Source organism: Cuculus canorus, chromosome 3 (assembly GCF_017976375.1).
Source record: "Cuculus canorus isolate bCucCan1 chromosome 3, bCucCan1.pri, whole genome shotgun sequence".
Taxonomy (NCBI): domain Eukaryota; kingdom Metazoa; phylum Chordata; class Aves; order Cuculiformes; family Cuculidae; genus Cuculus; species Cuculus canorus.
The window spans coordinates 104,910,327-104,930,876 of NC_071403.1; the positions used below are offsets into that span (position 1 = coordinate 104,910,327).

Here is a 20,550-nt window from a genome sequence, read left to right on the forward strand (position 1 = left end):
GGACATGGATGTTTAATCTTCAGCTTTTGCTGCCATAAACTGAGAGAATCTGTATTAAAGATAATTCCTGCTGTTAGAAAGTCTTACTTTATTAGTCTTTTTGTTTGCCTTAAAGTACCTGGCTTTTGCTTTATTCACATAATGTTTGGAATAGCTGGGATTAATCCTGAATCCTCTCGCTTGAACAGCGGTTGGTGTTGCTTCAGTGGGAATGACTTTAGTAAGAACATGTGTAACTTTAATGTTACTAGTTCCAGGGAATTTGTAGAAAATCCATTAGTTACCAACTAATGCTTGTAAATTGAGTGTTAGAATCAACAGAAAATTGCAACTGTTGCCTTATTTACACTGTCTTTATAGAGCTCTTACTAATACAGCAGTCCATATGCAACATTTTGTAGGGACGTAAATACAGTATCGCTGGGTTTCGATTAAATGCATGTTTTTAAAAATACCTTCTAACGGTCAGAGTTTAAGTATAAGCATGAGTTATGCACATACTTAAAATCAGTACAATGAGTTAAAATATGTACATGCTCAGTTTGTGCATTTCAGTTACAAAGCAGCAGGTTCTTCAAGTGTGCTAACATAAGTGACTAACTGATTCAGCATAAGGTCATGCAGTTGCAAGCTTCTGCAAAAGCCGTGCTTAAAATAGGTGTACATCATCTTCCTGGTCTGTTTTGTTAATGAAGGTGCCTTTCAAGGAGTGTGATGATACCACTGAAAGAAAAGGAGTGTTAGCCTTTGAAAGGCAACCTGAAATGCAATGCTAACGAAGTAATGTAAAAGTAATTCTGATCGTGGTTACCTTAGCAGTGTTAGAAATCACAAATGAGAATACAGGGAGACAAATCAAACCCTAGGTCCTAATGCAGTCGGTAATGTAAGTCTCATTGATTTCAGTGAAAGCAGAAATTTCCCATTTGTCAGTCACAGACTCCTAATGGGAATGCTCTCAAGAAGGGCTTGGCTCTGAAGTGTCAGAAGGGCCCTCAGTTTTATTTCTCTTTCTTATAGAGGTAGGATCTTAATTTGAGGAGCCTAAGACATAAGTCTGGTTTTGTGTTGATATTGAATAAACAGTTTTAATTGAATGTTGCAGAGGTAGGAGAAAAAAAACTGCCCATGTTTGTTTTTTTTCTTTATAAACCTGTACACGCTTTAGTTACTCTATATTTCTGATCTCTTGTGTGCTTAGCTTTTTGCCTATGATGTTTGTTCAGTGCGTGCAAATTTACATCAAATAAGTATGATATATTTTGATATTTTTTCTCCCCCCTGCCCCTTACTATCCCTGTGCAGCTCAAGACAAAAGGAAAAGAGGAACATCCTAAAATGTCACCTGAAGTTGCCTTGAATAGGATTTCTCCGGCGCTCTCACCCTTCATTTCCAGTGTAGTCAGAAATGGAAAAGTAGGACTGGATGCTACTAATTGTTTACGGATTACAGACTTGAAATCTGGGTGAGTTTGTCTTCCAGAAAAACACCCAACCCCTCACTGTTAAGATGTCTTTTCAGGACTGAGTTTTGCTAGGTTTGTGTGTATGTAAGCATTTCCAATATATCTGGAGCTGACATACAAGCTAGATTATTTTTTTTTTTACTACCATTTTGTAGTTTGGGAGACTTAATCTGTCATATTGTTGGCAATAATAATCTTGCTAAAACACTTTCATCACTGCCATTTGATACTGTTGTTTTTTAGCAGCAAGATAGTTATAAACACTTTTTCTTGTTGTTTATCAATTGCTTACTGGATCTTTTCTGTAAATTAAAAACTTGGAGATAAATTGGTGTGACCTTACCTGTAGTCATGAATATGCTAAATAAGAAAAAAAATAACTTCTCCTTTATCTGACCTCCATCAGGATCAGTACATCAAGTGGCTGTAGGGCAAAGTGTTTGAAATAGGCCAAGCTATTCCTTTTATTTTTAATTCCAGAAGAGTTCATGATGATTTTCAGATAGTAATAAAGTTTGGGATCTGCATGTACAAAGGGACTCTGGTATGTAACCTCTGAATAATACATGGAGAAAGTGAAATGCTAAAAGTAGTTTACTTTAGGCATTGTGCAGAGAGGGGAGACTCCCAAGGTGGCTGATAAGAGTGCTTAAAATGAGACATGTCAGAAATTTTTTTTTTCTTTTAGAGTTAGGCATCTGATTGCATCCCCGATTCAGATATTTATTTGATGCTGGAGTTCAGAACCTGAAATTACTTTAGCTTAAGGTGTCTACTTTGTTTGATATGCTTCTGTGGGCTGCCTTATTATTGTTTCACAGAGGGTTTGGGAGCTAGTTTTCTGGTAGTTACAATGCCTTTTCAGGAAGGAGGTGTGAATTCCAGGCTTGGGAATTAGCAATCATTCCTCCTGCTTCCCCCCTTCCCCCCAAGGTGTTGTGACAGAGTACATGTTTACTTGGAGATCTAAGAAGTTGAGTCTTTGTTATCGGTGTTGTCTATCTTGGCATTTAGGCCTGCAATTTATGTGAGATAGGCTGAACAGTTATGCGTCTGCTGCTGTCATTTCATGCTAGAACTTACTTTCTCCTGAACTGGTCTTCTAGGAAGGCCGAAATGGGAGCTATCTGCCATTTCTCCTGTTGAATCTGAGAGAAAGGAGTGCAAAAAAGGTTGAGAGAAAATGCAGCTGTAGTATGGTGATGAAAACATCAGCTTTTTGGGATGTAGATAAGTGTGTTACTATTTGCTGACTTACACTACCTGTCTTTAAAATAATAACTTAAAATAGTATAAAGTGGTGTTTTCTAGCTGACTCTTTTCAGCTATTTTTAAAAAATGTTTAAAGTTTTTGGCTGGTGATCTTACTGAGAAGATCTTGCATTTACTTTGATAAATCCTGAATGTTTTCTAAAGAGTTTATTCTTTAAAAAGCTGAAAATTGCCCCAAATCCTAACCTAGTAATTCGAGTTGTATAGTAACTGTGTTGAACATGGATTCTACTACACAAGTACAGCCTCTGACAGAGGTTGTCCCACATCTTGATATTTATACAGCGTAGGCTCAGCTATATGCAAGTGCTAGCATTAAGTGTTTTCTTTTTTTTTTCTCTCTTGTTCTGGAACATAGAAATGTAGCTTATTATGCCTTGAGTTTATTAGGAGCTGGAGTTGAGACAATGAAGGTTCTGCGTTTAGATAGGAATTGTTTTCAAGAGTTTTTTCTTGTACAAGTAAGTTTCTTAAAAGATTCTTCAAAACGTGGTTTGTTAGCAATTCTTCGAAACTTCTTTGAAATGTGAATTTCTTGCATGTGGGTTTTTAGGAAAGGTTTTTGTTGTTTGTTACAAAAAATCATTGTTATCTTATTTGTAATCAGCATGGAAATGCAAACTTCCGTGTGATTCAGTGCTTTATGTTGTCACTGAATAGGTAAACAGTGTAAAATTACTTAACGTAAGATGGATGCATCACAGAATTACATAGAGTCCCTTCTGTAACTGAAAATTTAGTTCACTGGTTGTTAACCTTCGGTACAGGAGCCTTTGGGACTCAATAGACTGTTTTTTGAGAGGCTCATGTCAGCTGATCAATAACAAAAGCCCCAACTCGCCCTATTGTCCATAGATGGGAATTTGGTTTTGGGTACTGCCTGTAAAGGAAAGCTTTGTAGGGCTTTGAGAGTCCAAAAATGGATGGCAAGCCATTGGTCTACTCTACTCTGTCCTCACATCATGACTTTATTCAAACACTTGTATGCTTTCACTTTCTTTAAGCTTTTTTAAAGAGAGAAGGGACAATGCAGAGGAAATAGCAGGCAGACGCAAATGTAGGTGATACCTGCACACAAAACCAGAAGTATAAGAATGTAGATGTTGGACATAAACAGAAAGAATATGAGGAGAACAGTTGTTAGAGTAATGGGGGTGAGGTTCCAGACGTAAATTGTGAAACTTGCTTTAGTATCAGTAGGTGTGAATTAGGCTTTAAACTTAAAAAGTGGAGCGGAAAGTTGAGGCAGAGGTACTAGATTAAATGCTTGAAGTTACATAAAAGCAGTTCATGATCTCAAATGAATATGACCATTTATAAGTATTAGTAGTTCAGAAACTTTGCTTTTAAATAGTGATTGTATGTGTTTTGACACATGAAAGAGGTGTAAACACATCTCTTCCGTAGCCTAGGGTGAGTTTATTACAGAACATGCTGATATTTTATGCTTTAACTGGTGTGTTATGGGGAAGATTTTTAAGAATAAAATAAATACAGTTTTACTGTAACCTTTAAGATGTTTAAATACTTAAGATAATAGTCTCAGTAGTATTAACTTTGAAAACAGAAACATCTGGAAGCTTCTAGGTCCAGGGGAGGAGCTGCATGACTGCTCCACTGTCATATATCACACTGTTACTCTTGATAGAAAATTAGAGGTTACTGTAGTTATTCCACTTCCCTGACAAACCAGTGCATTACAGTATATAACAAAACAAAACATACAAAATGAAGATCCATCCATTCTCATTTCTTAGGTTTTATTAGAAACTGGAGCTCTGGCTAGCAGAGAATAATGGTAGTATATTAACTACAGTAATATCTCCAAGGTCTTGCCCATTCAGAGTCTCGCTTTTGACATCCTCGACTTAAAAATGGAAGGAAAATGCCCTTTTATTTCACCAGTGCAAGATCAAGTTTGAGGCTGACAGGTTATCATGCCAGTTGTTTTTGATTTGTAAATGGCAATCATATTAAGCTTTTATTTATTTGAGAAGTCAATCCATGTGTCAGATAGTTTTAATAAGGAACTTATTTTGCATATATTCTAACTTATTGCTAAGATTGACCACTTAGCTTTGTTGTGTTTTATAAACTGTATTAAAGAGCTGATGTTAGATTAAAAGTATGAAGGATGAGGATATGTTATTTTGCTTTGCTTGCAAGTGTGGGAGCGAAATATGTTGTAGTAAGGAAGTCCTATTGTTTTGCTGTCTTTGAGCATGTAAATGTTTTATAATAATATGTTACAGTTCCATAATGTATGTGTTTTACGAACCTGTTAGACAGTACCAGTCTCATCAAATACTTACATACATTTAGATCTATGAGTAGGACCTTCAGGATCCAGCCTTGTTTATAGGAATTATATGGCCACTGCTGATGCAAAGTGAGTGAAGAAATTTGAGTACCACTGAACGGAGCTCAGCAATACGGCATGACAGGAAAGAAGGAAACCCTTCAATAGAAATAGTAATAAAAAGTTAGATGGCCAAGTCTTCTTTCTTGTAAAAAGGGCTCCACTGTGAACAAAAATAGAAATTGAGGGTTAGGCCACATCTGAAATATAGCACCTTTAGCAGCATTGATTCTGGTGATAAGAAAACCCTGGCAGGTATATCTGTTGCATTAATAAACAACATTCTTTGAGATGACAAAGTGGATCAAAGCGTTTTAACTCTTGCATAAGTTATTCTTTGTTCTAGGCCCAAAGATAATACTGCTGACTGTTGAGTCAATGTCATATATTGTATCATTCATTTAATCTCCAGTGGTCTCTCTTTGAAATAATGACCATCTTAATTAGATATTATAATCTACTCATAACCAACTGAATTGTGGCTAAGGCATTTTTCTTAGCATTTATACATATAATCATGGTGAAGATGTTGAATAGGGAAACGTGATTATTAGGTAGATTTAGAAATAGGACATTTTCATATGTGAAGGGTGTTTATGTGTAGAATCAAATTATCTAAGGGACTGCTGCATTTTCTATGGTGTGTAACAATAGTGAAAAATTTATCTGTGGTGGTCATTGCCTTTGAAAACTTTTTTTTTCACTACAGCTGTTTGCCAGGGCCCATGCTTGAGCCTCAAATTATACTGTAAGCCTTTTCTTACTCAACAGACTTTATTTTGTTTTTTAAAATTACTTTGATGTGTTGTTGCACCAGGTGGAATTTCAAAATTAATAGAATGATTAAAAGCTGCATATATTAAGATTCTATTTTTTGTAGACATCCACTCAGAACAAAATTTTAGATTTCATACTTGTTTTGTTATATATATTCCATATTTATGAGGAGATAAACTGTGGAATTTTTATGTAACTGGTTTGTATTAAACCATGTTGGAATTTTGTTCATTACACCTGTCTGATTCTCTATGGATTTCTGCTTCTTTGCTTGATACTGAGCAATGTTTACAGTTATGTTCCCGAAAGAAACCTATATGAAGAATGGTCAAAAGAATGTAGTACTGTCTGGAGCAGATTTTAACATACAGATTTACTATCAAACTATAAAATATTTATAACTTTATTGCGCCTCTTCCTAGTGAGCAGTGATGACATACTTTTTTTTGTCTTGTCAAGTAGACTGCAATATGCTTTGGTATTTCCCTTTCTTTGGGGCATTTCTCTTTTTAAAGTAAATACATGGTTTATGTGAATATTTCATTAAGTAATGTTTTCTAACAGTGAGAAACTACTACAGTACTGTAGCAGTTACTTAAAGCTTTTGCTTGATCCTTTGCTTTTGATTAATTTACATCGAAAGATTGTACTTGGGTTACTTGAGAAAAGTTCACACTGCATCATTCTCATTGATATCTACAAGCGGCTTTCCAGGAATTAAAGGGAGCCTACAGGAAAGATGGGGAGGGTCTCTTTGTCAGGGACTGCAGGCATAGGATGAGGGGATAATGGTTTTAAGCTGAAAGAGAGGAGATTTAGATTAGATATTAGGAAGAAATTGTTGACTGTGAGGTTGGGGAGGTACTAACACAGATTGCCCAGACAAGTTGTGGAAGCCCCATCCCTGGAGGTGTTGCAGGCCAGGCTGGATGAGTTTATGAGTAATTTGACCTAGTGGAAGGTGTCCCTGCCCATGGCAGGGGAGTTGGAACTAGGTAGTCTTTGAGGTTCTTTCCAACCCAAAACATTCTATGATTCTATAGGTAGCCATTTTTAACATGCATTTTGTTTATGTGAGAAGTTTAACTAGTCTACCTCTTCTGAATACAATTACTATGAAAAGCTGTTTTAAAAAGTAATTATGGTCTGAGTAAAATGCATACTTTCTAGGAGAGGAATGGTCTTATGAGTCCTTTACTGCTATACAGTACAAGTAATAAACTGTTAGTTTTTGCACAGAGTAGGTTGTTTCATTCCAGTTCCTGACGACAAGTCTATTTCTTCAGTACAAAGAATCTTATTGCTAGCAGCTTGCCACTCTCAAGCAAAATTTAGCAGGCTGGAGCTCTGATGGGACAGTGCGAGAGAGTTGTTGCTGTGCAGCAACACTTCAAACTTGAACAGCAATTTTTCTGTGCAAATCCAGAAAGACTGACTGTCTCCAAGATTGCTCTCTCCTGTATTTGTTTCTGAATGTTGAAAAAACAAAGGCAAAATGTCAGTCAGATAAAGATCTAAGTGTAGTGCATACATTTGGTAATGGTTTTATAAATATTCACGAAGAAGTTTGGCATTTTTTTTTGGCAATTTTAAACAAAGTGCTTGAAGTTGTTCAGAAAAAGAAGTGTTTGTCAGTTTCAAGTGCTATGAATTTAGAAAGGGTTTTAAAAAGTAAAGGTAGTATTAGGTAATTATGTTAACTTGAGCTCTAGTTTTGAAGACTACATACATTTTCCTAAGATATGTTCAATTTAAATACTGTACAGTGTGTCTTTGGTATTTTTAGACTGGGACAGTGAGTGACTTCCTCTTTTCTGACCTTGAAAAATACTGAATATTGTGTCTATCAATTTTAGGCTATATTAAAAATGAGAAGAAACTATTTGGTATGGGTACCAACTGTTTCTTTTCTTATTTGTTTAAAAAGTTTTGCATGATGTAGTACTAATATATGCGCCAAATACAGTTGGAGTGTATCTAAATGTGAGTTTTGGCTATCTGTACCTTAGTAACTCATTGAACACTTCTTGAAAGCCAGGGCTTATATTAATATGTATAGGGCTTTCTACCATCATAACAGATGTCTGCTGTATTTCTTTGCATTGTACATCACTGCAGGAAAAAAAAATTCCTAAGATTTTCCTTTTTGTTGTAAAGTTTGCTAAAAATCTAGTCCAGTTTCTCTCCCTTTTCAAAACCCTGGCATCACACAGAAGCAGCATTTCTTTGGTTTAAGCTGGACAGATCTCTAGTGTACTGTGGAACTTGGATGCATATTATATTTCACTGGAAGTTGAGAACAACTGGCTTTTACATTTTTATTCTTCTGCTCAGTAGAGAAGAATATCTTCCTGGATAGCTGATTGGCAAATTCTTGCAGCCTTACGTGTGCAATTACACTTCATCTGTGCCTGATTCTTTCACATGCACATACCCATATATGGTGTAAAATTAAATAGCTAATGTACAGCTGTAATGAAGCCAAAGCAAAATATTATGATTTTTTTTTGTTTTAGCTTGTTTGTTGCAGTTATTGTCTGATGAATTTAGCAGCTTTGAGAGGCCAAAATTTGACCGACTGGTATGCAATGGTGTTGAAGATCTAATTACAGTTAACAGAAATTGATGGGAATACTTCTGTAAACTACTTCCGTGAGTCAGTGATAATAAAGGAAGCAAACCATTAATTTTTGAACACAGAATCTGTACACTATTTTCTAACTACACAGTCATTCTCAGTGTGGGGAATCAAAAACCGCACGGGCGTTGATTACTATGTAAGCCTGCTTAAAAAAAATGCAAAAGGATGTTTCATTGTCATAACTCTCTTCTGTGAGCACTTAGGATGACATCTCTCTATTGCTGCCCTTTTAAATGCACCCTTAAAAATACGTTGGGATCTCTTGAACCATCAGTCATGGTGTTCTTTCTTCTGACTGATGGAGAAATTAATTTTTCTGACTGTTCAAGTAACTCCTGCACTGAATTTACAGTGTAGGTTTAATATCTCAAATTCAGCTAGAAACAGCATAACCACACCTGTGTAATGCTATGCCCGAGTTATTTTAATCTGTTTTTTGAGATACTTAGCTTAGGCATTTGCTTGGCACTGCACAGTGTAGACATACCTTGGAGCAACTATTACTTAACTGGAAGTGAGCATCTGAAAACAATACTTAGAGCTGCATGTTAAAGTGAGAAGGGCTTCATTTGCTCTTTAAATTTTTATTGAAGATGCTGAATTCAATCCTTGAGGTAAAGTTAAAACTCCTAAGTTATCAGTAGAAAAGTAGAAGTTGATAAAAGGGAACCTACTTGTCTTTCCTGAGAGAAAGTAATTGATATGTCTGAGGCAAACCATTCTGCAGGGTAGGCGAAAAGTTCTTTTCTTTGTAATCTGTGGTATATTGCTGAAAGAATAAAATTAGACCACTAGAACTGAGCGTTTTTATTATTGTAAAGCAAAAGATCCCAAACAAAATTGAGCTAATGAAAGGAAAATGAAGAATTTCATGATGGAGAAGAAGCAAAAATAGCCAAATATAAAAACGTCTAAAATGATATTTTCCTAAAAAAACACCCCAGATTCCTGTGCATCACTGAAATAATTAAACAAAAAATGTGACACACTACCTGTTGCTCTGTTGTGGATGGTCAGTTCTTTGTTCAATAGAAAAACTGGTTCGGATTATTCTTGTTTATAGTTAGGGTTACCAGTGACCTTTCAAAATGTCTCCCACTTTATGTTATTACTTTCTCTGTTTTCTACCTCTTCTTCTTTTAGAATGTCAGTTTCAGTCTCTTGAGTAAAAGTTGGTTTATGATTTGTTGTGCATTTCAGCCACAGATTTTTTGTTTGTTTGTTTGTTTGTGGGAGAATAATACAGTGTTTTATGTTCTTTGTTAAGAATTCTTTCTGTAATAAGAATTTTTCTAACTGATAGATAGTTGACTACCTGTCCTGTTTTTCAGGCTGCCATAAATCTTAGTTATAAGTCTTAACTTAAGCCCTATGAAAATCATATGATTTCAGGCCAACTGCAAACCCTTTACAGGCAATGAAGTCACTTAAAAGGAATAAATTCCTTGGAGGTTTTGAGTAGAGTAATACCTTGCATGTAACTTTTGATCTTTTAGTTTTAAGGTGTTGCACGTGGTCAAAATTCAATTTTATTAGACAATTGCAGAAGGGAGGAGAACTTGAGGGTATACATGATATATTGGAAGTGGCATAACAGGTCAAGGTATTTGTGGTGGGTTGGGGACTCCAAGTGATAGGAACTTTGGGTAGACTGGGCTTGCTCTTTACTGCTGTCAAAAGGTAACTGCTCATGAGAAGTCTTGTACTTGCAGGAGGTCCTACTTGTTCTTCTGTGCCTGTGAGGCTGCTGAGGGATGAGCCAGGCCTAGCTCCTACCATGATGCTGGGAGAAAACAGTAAACTGGATTGTGAGGGCAAGAACAACTATTTGCAGGGGAGAAGAGGATTTTTTGATCAGAGAAGGGTACATGGAACTGCTTTCTTTAGGTGTGGATCTGATCATGGAGAAAGTGATGACTAATTTTATGCTTTATGACATAGCCTTGAAAATTGTGCTAGCACGACTCAGGTGGCTGTGGACTATGAGAATAATGTGAGAATGGGAAGTTTGAGACAGACAAAGAGAGGCAGAAGGTTCTTGAGCCAGGCTTGCTGGAGAAAATGTAACATGTGGCCATGTGGGTTTTGCTTTCTTCAGGTGTGGTTCCATGGATTGACTTGCTATAATTTTGTTTGATTAGTATTTTCCAGTCTTTTTAGTCAATTCCATGTCTTTAAGGTTGTAATTAATCTAAAATAATGCTGGAAATATGAGAACTACTGATATTTTAGTGTCATCTTTTCATGAGCTTTCTGCTGTCTCCAGTTCTGTAGTATTTTACACAAATATGCACATTTGGAAGTAATCCTTTTTTGATGTACATGCAACTGAAAGCTATGGAATTATGTACAAAATGTGGTGATCCTTGCTTGGTCTAATTTTCATATCCAAATAACCAAATTAATGGTTGTTGTATTAACATAAATCTACGAGGCCATAAGATTAGGAAATAAAATAATTAGAGATTTCACCAGAAAGCTTTAACAACCTGCAATTAGAAAAAAACTTTAAAAGAAAATGTGAAAAGACATAGTATCACAGGACCTCTCAATATTGTTCAGTTAGTTTGTTAAAGGAATAAAATATATAAACATGGACTATGCTTTTTAGTCCTTTTTTTTTTTTCCTGATACCAATTCATTGCATTCTCTATTAAATTAAGCAGTTCTATGGTGTGAAGTAAATCACTTAGGAAATAAGTTGGGAGTCTTTGTGGCTACAGGCATTATTGAGAATAATGCTAGGTGACTTATTAAAACTTATGTTTGTAATAACTTTTGTGACTTTCTGTATGAATGTGCTCTTCCTGTGAAGACTGAAAGGATCTGAAACTCCAGGTGGTAGACTGTAATTTCATACTTGGCAAAGAATGGTTATCTTTTAGTGTAATCTAACAGCAAAAATATTCCTTGTCCGATTTTTTTTTTTTCTTTCTTCAGAAATTGAATTCCTGTTAGTGAACAGAAGTAAAACGTGAGGGATTATTGGGTTCTAACTTATTACAAAGTAATACCTAATCAAATGCGAGTTGTGAAAATACAAAACAGGACTTTGACAGGAGGGAAAGGTGATGAAGTAAATTCAAAGCATGCATTTCCAGCTCTCTCTTCTCTAGAATTTGCTTGCGAGTTCCAAGGATTTGGGAACAGTTGATCTGATGTTATAATGGAGTAGTGCCTTTTCCTTGCCTGAATGTGTGACAGAAAAGTAGTTTATGATACTGTGAATTCAGTAGTTTATTTACTGAAACATAGTCTACTGGAGTGTGCATTATGAGTTGCCTATTTCAATTTTCTTGTTTCTATTCATTATTCAATCACTCCTTTATTAAAATTTCCATTTTCTGTTTCTGTTTTATTCTTTTGGAGTGTATTTGCACTATGTGTAGATTTTAAAAGGCATTACAGGTGATTACCTGTATGTAAAAGACCTTGCTTACAAAGATAATGGGTTTGATTTTAAAAGATGTTTCTAAAGCATCTAAAGCATGTTTGTAAATCATGCTTTGTTGAAAACTTCCTTGTGTCTGTTGTTAATTATTTTTCTTAGTTTGTATCATAACTATCTTGTTGAGATCGAACAATAATAAGTTCTGACCCTAAACTGTGGAGATTTTTTCAAATGGAAACTTTTGACATAGTCTGTTTTTCAGAGCTGTGTTTTCAAGTACATCTAGAAGTATATTAGATGTGATGCTGGTTATCAGCTCTGTCTTCGTATTCTTTTTTGTGGTGGCCCTTTCCAACCCATCCTTATTCTGTGTGGCTGGAGAAGAGGGGCTCTAAACCCAGCCTTTCTAGCCTAGTGAACAGGCAGTTTGTGATGCTAAAAAAAAAAACGAAACACACTCATGTAAGGTTTGTCTGTGCTTTCATTTAATGTGGAAGTCTGCAATGAATTCAATATGTGTACTTCCTCTGTTTCTCACAGAGGATGGGCTGAAAGTCTGCCTCCAGTAGAGGTAGCCATACTTTGGGACAGTGCAGGACATCTGCCACAACATCAGGGCAGATTTGAAGGAGACTTACAATTCTAGAAGCAGGCCTAGAGCTCTCCCCGCCTGCAACATCTGCTTTGGCCAACTCTCACTCATTTCAAGTAAATCTGTGGTTTCTGTTAACATACAGCTGCTATACTTGTTTTAGTACTGATGGTAGTCAGTAGATGTTTCTATATAGTGTTTCTGGTGAAAGCAGGTTGCTGAACTTTATTTTTTGACAAATGCAGTCTGCCTATGGGTGCAGAAGGGAAGTGAGAGGCTGTTTTCATAGGATGAGTGTCCTGCCTGGTATCCAACTCCTTTCTGAAAGTTCCAGTGAGTGGAATAAACTTCATACAAGAAAACATAAATATGTACATAAAGGAAAATCAGCCCTTGGGGTAGATAAAGGTTTTGTTGGGAAAGTAGTTGATGCATCCAGAGACACACTGGAATGTCCAAATTGATAACTGGATTGTGGATTGAAATGCTGTTGCAATTATGGAATATCACTCCTGCTAATAGGATTCAAAACGAACAGTGTCATCCATATTGCAATAACAAAAATTGTCTTCATGTATACTTTAATTTTATACTAAGTTAGAAGAAACCAGCTAGGGTACAAACAAGTTTTATGAACACAGTGGGTTTATTTGATGGAAAGTTATTTGGAATAATTATTAATTGGCTTTCAGATTTTAATATTTTAATTAAAATATGTATGTAATTAGCAATCACTCTAAACTCACATGGATTTTATTTCCCCAACACAGTGGTATATCTTTTACAGTGGTATCTTTTAAGTGCAAGTCCCTCTCTCTCGTATGCGTAATACTTATGTCTGGATAAAGAAGGGGAAGTGAAGATGAAAATTGGTTGACTAGACTGTCTCTGCCATTTGACAGAATTCTGGTTGGATCTGTTGCTTTTCAGCAGCAGATGCTCAGTACTTTTTGTGTTTTTGCAGGCATCTGGGAGCTGGTAAAGCTTTGTGCACTGTTGCAGGGAGCTGCAGGGAGCTGCAGGTTTTCACCATTTTTCAGTGTCAGCTCTCTAAAATGTGGCTTTCACCATTTTTCTGTTTTCTGATCCTTGTAAAAAACCTGTCACCTCCTGGCCTTCCTTCCACTCTCCTCCTTTCTCCATGCACTTTAATTATTCTTAATGCCTCTGTAGATGACTTGCCCATCTGTTGTGAATTCTGCAATTAATTCTTAATTAAATGGGATGAAATATTTTGTCTTAAAGGAACACTGAAGCAGATTTCCATCTACAAAAATGTAAGGAATGAAGAATCTAAAGGCATCAACAAAGGCTGTTCTACTTGAGTTTAATATTAAGATATTTTTGTTAGCAAATGCCATAATAAGAGTTTTGGATGGATGTTAGAGTTTGCTGACTTTTATTAGTAACAAGGTTTACTCTCTTTGCCTCTGAATTATATTTTACTCTTGCTGACAGAACCTTCAGCCTCTAAAACCAAGTTGTGTCTTGTCATTACTACAATAATACTGATTTTCTTCTTCATCCTCTTCTTTTATGAAGGGAATTTGACCTCTTTATTTTCCTAACAGTATCTTTATATGATATAGCTAGAACCAATTGGAAATACATACTAGGTATGTTAGAGCTGGGGAGGGTTGGGAATTCAGCTGGTGGTCAGAACTTCGTTCGTGGTGTTACTCTCTTTGGTTTTATGTCTGTTGGTTTTTAGCAATGTTTGCTATCCGAGTATCTGTAATGCTGCATGAAGCCTTCTTGGGTTTTACATTAACATCTCAGTGAACAGAAAAAATTGTCTGTTATCCAAAAAGTACTGATCCTCAATAACAGCAAGCATAGCAGCCTAAGCATCATGACATTAAAGAAGGTTTAACCTCTGGCAATTCAGATTATATTAATAAATTCCTGAAATTATAATGGCTAAAATTTTTAGTCTAATTTTTCTTTGCTATTGTACAGTAAAGTTCACTGATGATTTTTCTTCAGCTAATAAAGGTGGTAAAGCTTCTGTATGGTCTAAGAAGGAAGAATGACTTAAAGACATTGCATATTTTATTTAATGGAGAAATTTGATAGTCATCAAATAAATCTGAGGTGAATATTTGGGCATATATCTTTACCATGAATTAAAAAAAGAGATCGTACTGTTGCCATTTCTGGATTTTTCCTATGTATTTATATGGTTCTAAGCAGGTTTTTAGGAGTGATATAAAAAATGAGCCTCAGACTGGATTTTTGGAATATAAAGAGGTAGGTCTAGGGGAGTGTTGGTAGTTTAGAATCATAGAATGGTTTGAGTTGGAAGAGACCTTATAGGCCATCTAATTCCAACCCCCCTAACACATCCCACTAGACCAGGCTGCTCAAGGCCCTGTCCAACCTGGTCTTGAACACCTCCAGGAATGGGGCATCCACAACTTCCCTGGGCAACCTGTGCCAGTGCCTCACCACTCTCATTGAGAAGAATTTCCTCCTTATGTCTAGTCTAAGCCTGCCCTCCCCTCCCCAATTTGTAACCATTGCCCCTTGTCTTGTCTCTACAAGCCTTCGTAAAAGGTCCCTCCTCAGATGTTTTGTAGGCCCCCTTCAGGTACTGGAAGGTAGCTATAAGGTCTCCTCTGAGCCTTCTCTTCTCCAGGCTGAACAACCCTAACTCTCTCAGCCTGTCCTCGTATGAGAGGTGCTCCGAGCCCTTGGATCATCTTTGTAGCCCTCCCCTGGACCCGTTCCAACAGTTCCATACCCTTCTTGTGTTGAGGATTCCAGAACTGGACACAATGCTCCAGGTGGGGCCTCACAAGAGAGGAATTGAGGGGCAGAATTACTTCCCTCGACCTGCTGGCCACACTTCTTTTGATGCAGCCCAGGATACAGTTGGCGCACATTGCCAGCTTGTGTTGAGCTTCTCATCGACCAGCGCCCTCGAGTTCTTCTCTGCAGGGCCCCTCTCAATTGCATCATCTGCCATCCAGTATGGAAACAGAGGATTGCCCTTATGCAAGTGTGGGACCTTGTGCTTGACCTTGTTGAACCTCATGAGGTTCACATAGGCCCATTTCTCCAGCTTGTACAGATCCCTCAATTTAGAAAGTAGGATATTGTGGGGACTGTGTCAAAGGCCTTACAGAAGTCCAGATAGGTCACATGTGTTGGTTTACCCGTGTCCATTGCTATGGTTACCCTATCATAGAAAGCCACTGTGTTGGTCAGACAGGACTTGCCCTTGATGAAGCCATGCTGGCTGCCACTGATCACCTCGCCATCCTCCATGTGCTTTAGCATAGCTTCTAGGAAGATCTGTTCCATGATCTTCCCAGGCACAGGTGAAGCTGACAGGTCGGTAGTTCCCAGGGTTATATTTTCTACCCTTTTTAAAAATGGCGACAATGTTACTCTTCTTCCAGTCACCAAGGACTTCTCCTGACTGCCATGATTTTCCAGGTATCCCAGAGAGTGGCTTGGTAACCACATCAGCCAATTCCCTCAAGACTCTGGGATACTTCTCATCAGGTCCCATAGACTCGTATGTGTTCAGGTTCCTCAGGTGGTCACAAACCTGATCTTCTGCTACAGTGGGAAGTGCTTTACCCCTCCTTTCCCATTGTGTTGTCCTTTGACCCAGAAGGGGTGAGGAGAGTGGTTATGAGTGAAGACAGAAGCAAAAAAAGTTATTGAGTACCTCAGCCTTCTCCTCTCTCTCGTTTTCCCTCTCTCATTTTTTCTTTCTCTCCCTCCCTCTCGTGGTTCCTCTCCCTCTCGTGGTTCCTCTCCCTCTCGTGGTTCCTCTCCCTCTCGTGGTTCCTCTCCCTCTCGTGGTTCCTCTCCCTCTCGTGTTCCTCTCCCTCTCGTGTTCCTCTCCCGGACAATCCCGTTTCCTTTTGTGGCTGTTAAAGAATTCTGAACTCATCTAACTAAGCTTCTTTGAATAGGACAGCATAATTTTAAGTGATATTTTCAAGGATATTCCTTTGTCCCTGAAACTTGTCAAGTTGATGATTCTTTGGTATTTTAGTAACAAAACGGTTGTGGGAGATCTTGTGGTATAGCGTTAATCATCTTATGAAGAATAATTCATGTCACTGCTCTGAGCATCAGAGCATTAATTATTGCCTCCGTGGCTTTCCTATGTAAAATATTGACGATTTAGATGAAGATATGCAAACCAGTGTAATATTTTTCTATGAATAAAGAGGGAGCTAGCACATCTATTCATCATGAGATGGAATCAGCTTCTGAAATTAATTTTCAGCATCAGGTATTACTTACTGTTCTATCTGTCAGTTCCCTGTGAAGATAGGACAGCAAATAATCTTCGAAAGACCTTGTTACAACTTATTCCTTTTTAGTGTGACTTTTCTGTGGACCATGTTAAGTAAAAGGATCAGCAAATGTAAAATCTTGCATTTTGGAAAGGGTAGAGGCCAGGATTCTGGGTCAGGCAAATTTGTTACTATAAATGTGTTAAGGAAATTCAAGCAGGCAAAGATGTCCATAGCCAGGCCATTATCTGTGGCTTCCTGTTAAGATAAGGTCACACATGCACTGCTAGATGTACCAAAGTTTTGATTTGCCTTAGGAGTTTTGTGCTTTTACTGTTTGTATTAAAAGGTAACTGCTTCCTTTCAAATGCATGTATGTAAAATTTTTGCTTGGTTGCTCACCCTACTGCAGTTATTGAGGTCTCTTGCGCAGCCTAGCCAGAGTAATTTGGAGGAAAAAAAAAAAAAAAAAAAAAGACTGTGAATACTGTCACTTTCCATCACTTCTAGATCAGTAAAATTAAAAACATCTCTAGTGGAGTATAATAATCTAGCAAAACCACTTAGTATTGCTTTTAGGGACATTTACCATTAAATCAGGCTTTTATTTTAATGTTAAAGAATATTATAATTTCCCTAAGTATTTCCAAATGGCCCATTGTGCTGAAATAAAAGATTGTAGGGTACTTGCAGGATCAGAAATCTTTGTCTGTTGGAAAGCTAACAACAATGTTATTTTGATGGTATTTGAGAAATGTGCCTCAGACAGTGACCTGTGATACTTCGAAAAAAACTTCCATTAAATATTAACTGATGTTGCAGAAATACTTTGGAACTTTCAAAGGATTTTTTTTTACTTTTTTTGTATGCTTCCTAGAATTAGCCTTACATATAGCCTAAGCCTTAGAAATTACTTAAAATTAGATAATACTCTTATAGTATAGCTGTTAAACTTGACATTAAAACACCTTAACAATGAACGCTCTTGTTTTGCTGTTGTTGCCTACTAAATAAACTGCATCTTCGAAAAAATTGTATTCTTTGCACTGGAGCTCCAATCTTTCATATTCTCAAACAGAACCCAATTTTACTTCAGTGAGCATGGTGGTACTTACTGTTCTTGCTAAGGCCTACTGAGACGAAAGTCAAAAAGAAATAGTATAGACCATGAAATCAAACCACTTTTCAGTTCGGCTGCTGTCATCTGACATGCTGTGTTTCCTTCCATCTTGGCATCATCAGTAGGTTTAATGAACATCATCTCCTTTCCAGCATCATTGTTTCAGTGAAATGCGAAGTAGTATTCTACCAGAAGAAAACCCGCTCACTGTGTTCATTCTTCCTGCATGAAGCAAGATGTGAACTAATCTTTTCTGAAGCTTGCTTTCCAGTCAGCTCTGCACACATCTGATAGTCGTTGTATCCAAGTTATGTTTCTGTAGATTGGTTTATGTGGTGCTCTCACAAGACACCACAAAAACCTTTTTAAAGTGAAGATACGACATTTGTTGCTTCCCTTTTATTTGCAAGGACAGTTATCTAATTTCTGTAATGATATTGAAAAAGTTTAGTGTATTCTTTTTGAGTAGTGTAGGTGGCTAATTGTATCCATCTTTGATTCTAGGTAGGTACAAGTTGTTTGCTTGTGTTTTCCGGTCTTTTTCTGGAAACTGCATTTGAATTAATTGATCTGTAGTTCTGTGGCTGCTTCTTCTTAATGAACTTACGTATTGGCACAAATTTGTGAAATAGTAAGTGTAGCTTACTGAACGACAACAACCTGAACTAGTGTATGTAGTTTCCTTACACTTGCAAGTTAAAGAAAGAAGAGACAAGCCAGCATCTGAGAGAAATGGCTCTCTGAAGCGTTTTGAATTAACATTGCTTCGTTTGCCCTGGTGGCTCTTTTGCAGTAAGACAGGTAGAGCTGCAGGAATTACTGTATTATATCTGATGAAGTGGGATTGGAATTTTTGTGCTTTCTGACCTAGCCATCTTTTTGCTTTTGGCTGTGTGCATGGCATGTCTTTTGTTTCATTTGTATTGTCAGTGGTTTGATTTAGCACTCTACCGGTGATCTATGAGCTTACAGAAGGGATTTTACCATTTTCTACTTTCTTTTCACTGTTTGTTTTGTCTAGAGTAGGCTGGTCTTTAGCTCTGAGCTTTAAGTGATGTGGAATAATCTTGACTCTTGTCCTGAGGCTATAAGCAATTCTCAGTTTTATTGGGCTGGCAAGGCAACTTCTGGGGTATCAGGATCCCTAGATATGGAAAACAGTGAACTGCTAAGTGCTTTGAGTGGTTTTCCTACTAGGATATGTCATACGCCCATCAGTCCACAGTCCAGGGACCATTCCTGCCAGTGAAACAATTTCTGTCACTGTTTCTTCTTCTGCAGGTTAGATGTTTGGTCTTCTTTATGCAAAGATTTTGGTACATGACTTAAAAGGTATGAAAAAATTGTTCGTCTCTAGCATAGGCACTAAACAGTTTTTCAGTGACTTTTGTATTCTTTAAATGCTCACTCATTGCAGTGAGACCTGAAGTGCTCCAGGTAAATAGGAAATATGAAATAGTCAGAGATCATGAACTTGCATGCTCAGTTGTCATAGCATCAAATATCTGATTCTGAAGGCTTGCTGTGAGACTTTTCCATGAGGGAAGAATTAAAGGTTAAAATAGGTAGAAATGACTGGATGTTGATGTATTAAAACTAAGATTCATCCCAGGTGTATGGTTGGCAGGTAAAGGGAGCATGTAACCATGTTACTGTGGTGTAAGTTGTGACCTACAAAATTGTGTACAAAGTAGAGAATGTGATGGCTTTGACTGACTAATTGATATTAATCTAATAACACTGTCAAACCAGGCATTTTATGTGTATATTTGCTGTGTTAAAATGGGAAAGAAAATTGTTTGCATGAATCCTAAATTATTGTGAAAAGTGATAATGATCCTCCTGCATCTTTCCCACCTTTTCTTCTTTCTCAGGATTGTAAGGATAATTATTTCTAGTATTCATATTACCTTTACTATGTCATTCATTTGTACCTTATAGCATAACATTAGCACCTGCTACTGCCTGTAACTGCTTAGCACATACTTCTCTTATCTTCATTTTTAGCTGTACATCCTTGACCCCTGGACCTAGCTGTGATCGGTTTAAGCTACATATCCCTTATGCTGGAGAAACACTCAAATGTAAGTTAAAAACTGTTGTTGCATCTTGGCCTTTCTTTCGCTACCTGTGTTTACTGTTTTCTGTAAAGCTTTGGCTCTAAGAACATGCCACTGTAAGAAGACCTAATTTTTAAGGTAAGTTTACAACATTCCTTGATATTACATATTTGAAAATGAGTCCTGAAAGTCACAATTTCTCCCCCCCAGTATTTCTAATAATGTTATGACTAAGACAACCTTATGACTATTTTTAGACTCACTTATGATTTGTATATGCTTTGTGTGGTTTGGTTTTTTCTCTTTCAGGAAGAATTCTTTATTAAGCTCCAGTAAAAGAAGTCAGTTGGTTATTTTAGTAGATAGCTCTAAACAGTAATTGATGTAGTTGACCAGATTAAAGAAATGTCACTTTGTTTTTTCTGATTTAGTGTTGTGGTTAAATCTTCCTTACTCTAGGAAGATCTGTAGGTAGCTGGCTCATTTGCCCACTCTTCAGTTAGTCAGTGTTTTGATTCAAAGGATTACAATAAAATTTGCTTTTGGATGGTTTTGGAAGTAAAAAAATATTTTTCTAATCATTTCAGTTGCTGATAATCTGTGTATGAAAAAT

At 37.0% G+C, this 20,550-nt stretch overlaps 1 protein-coding gene across 1 annotated transcript in view; it reads left to right on the forward strand.

Annotated features, from left to right (window-relative positions):
* Positions 1–20,550, forward strand: part of BABAM2 (BRISC and BRCA1 A complex member 2) — a 173,380-nt gene that overhangs the window by 2,115 nt on the left and 150,715 nt on the right. The window contains exons 2-3 of the mRNA XM_054063781.1: positions 1,306–1,466; positions 19,885–19,961. Of these exons, the coding sequence (XP_053919756.1) occupies positions 1,339–1,466; positions 19,885–19,961 (205 nt within the window). The 5' untranslated portion in view covers positions 1,306–1,338. The remainder of the gene's footprint in view (positions 1–1,305; positions 1,467–19,884; positions 19,962–20,550) is intronic.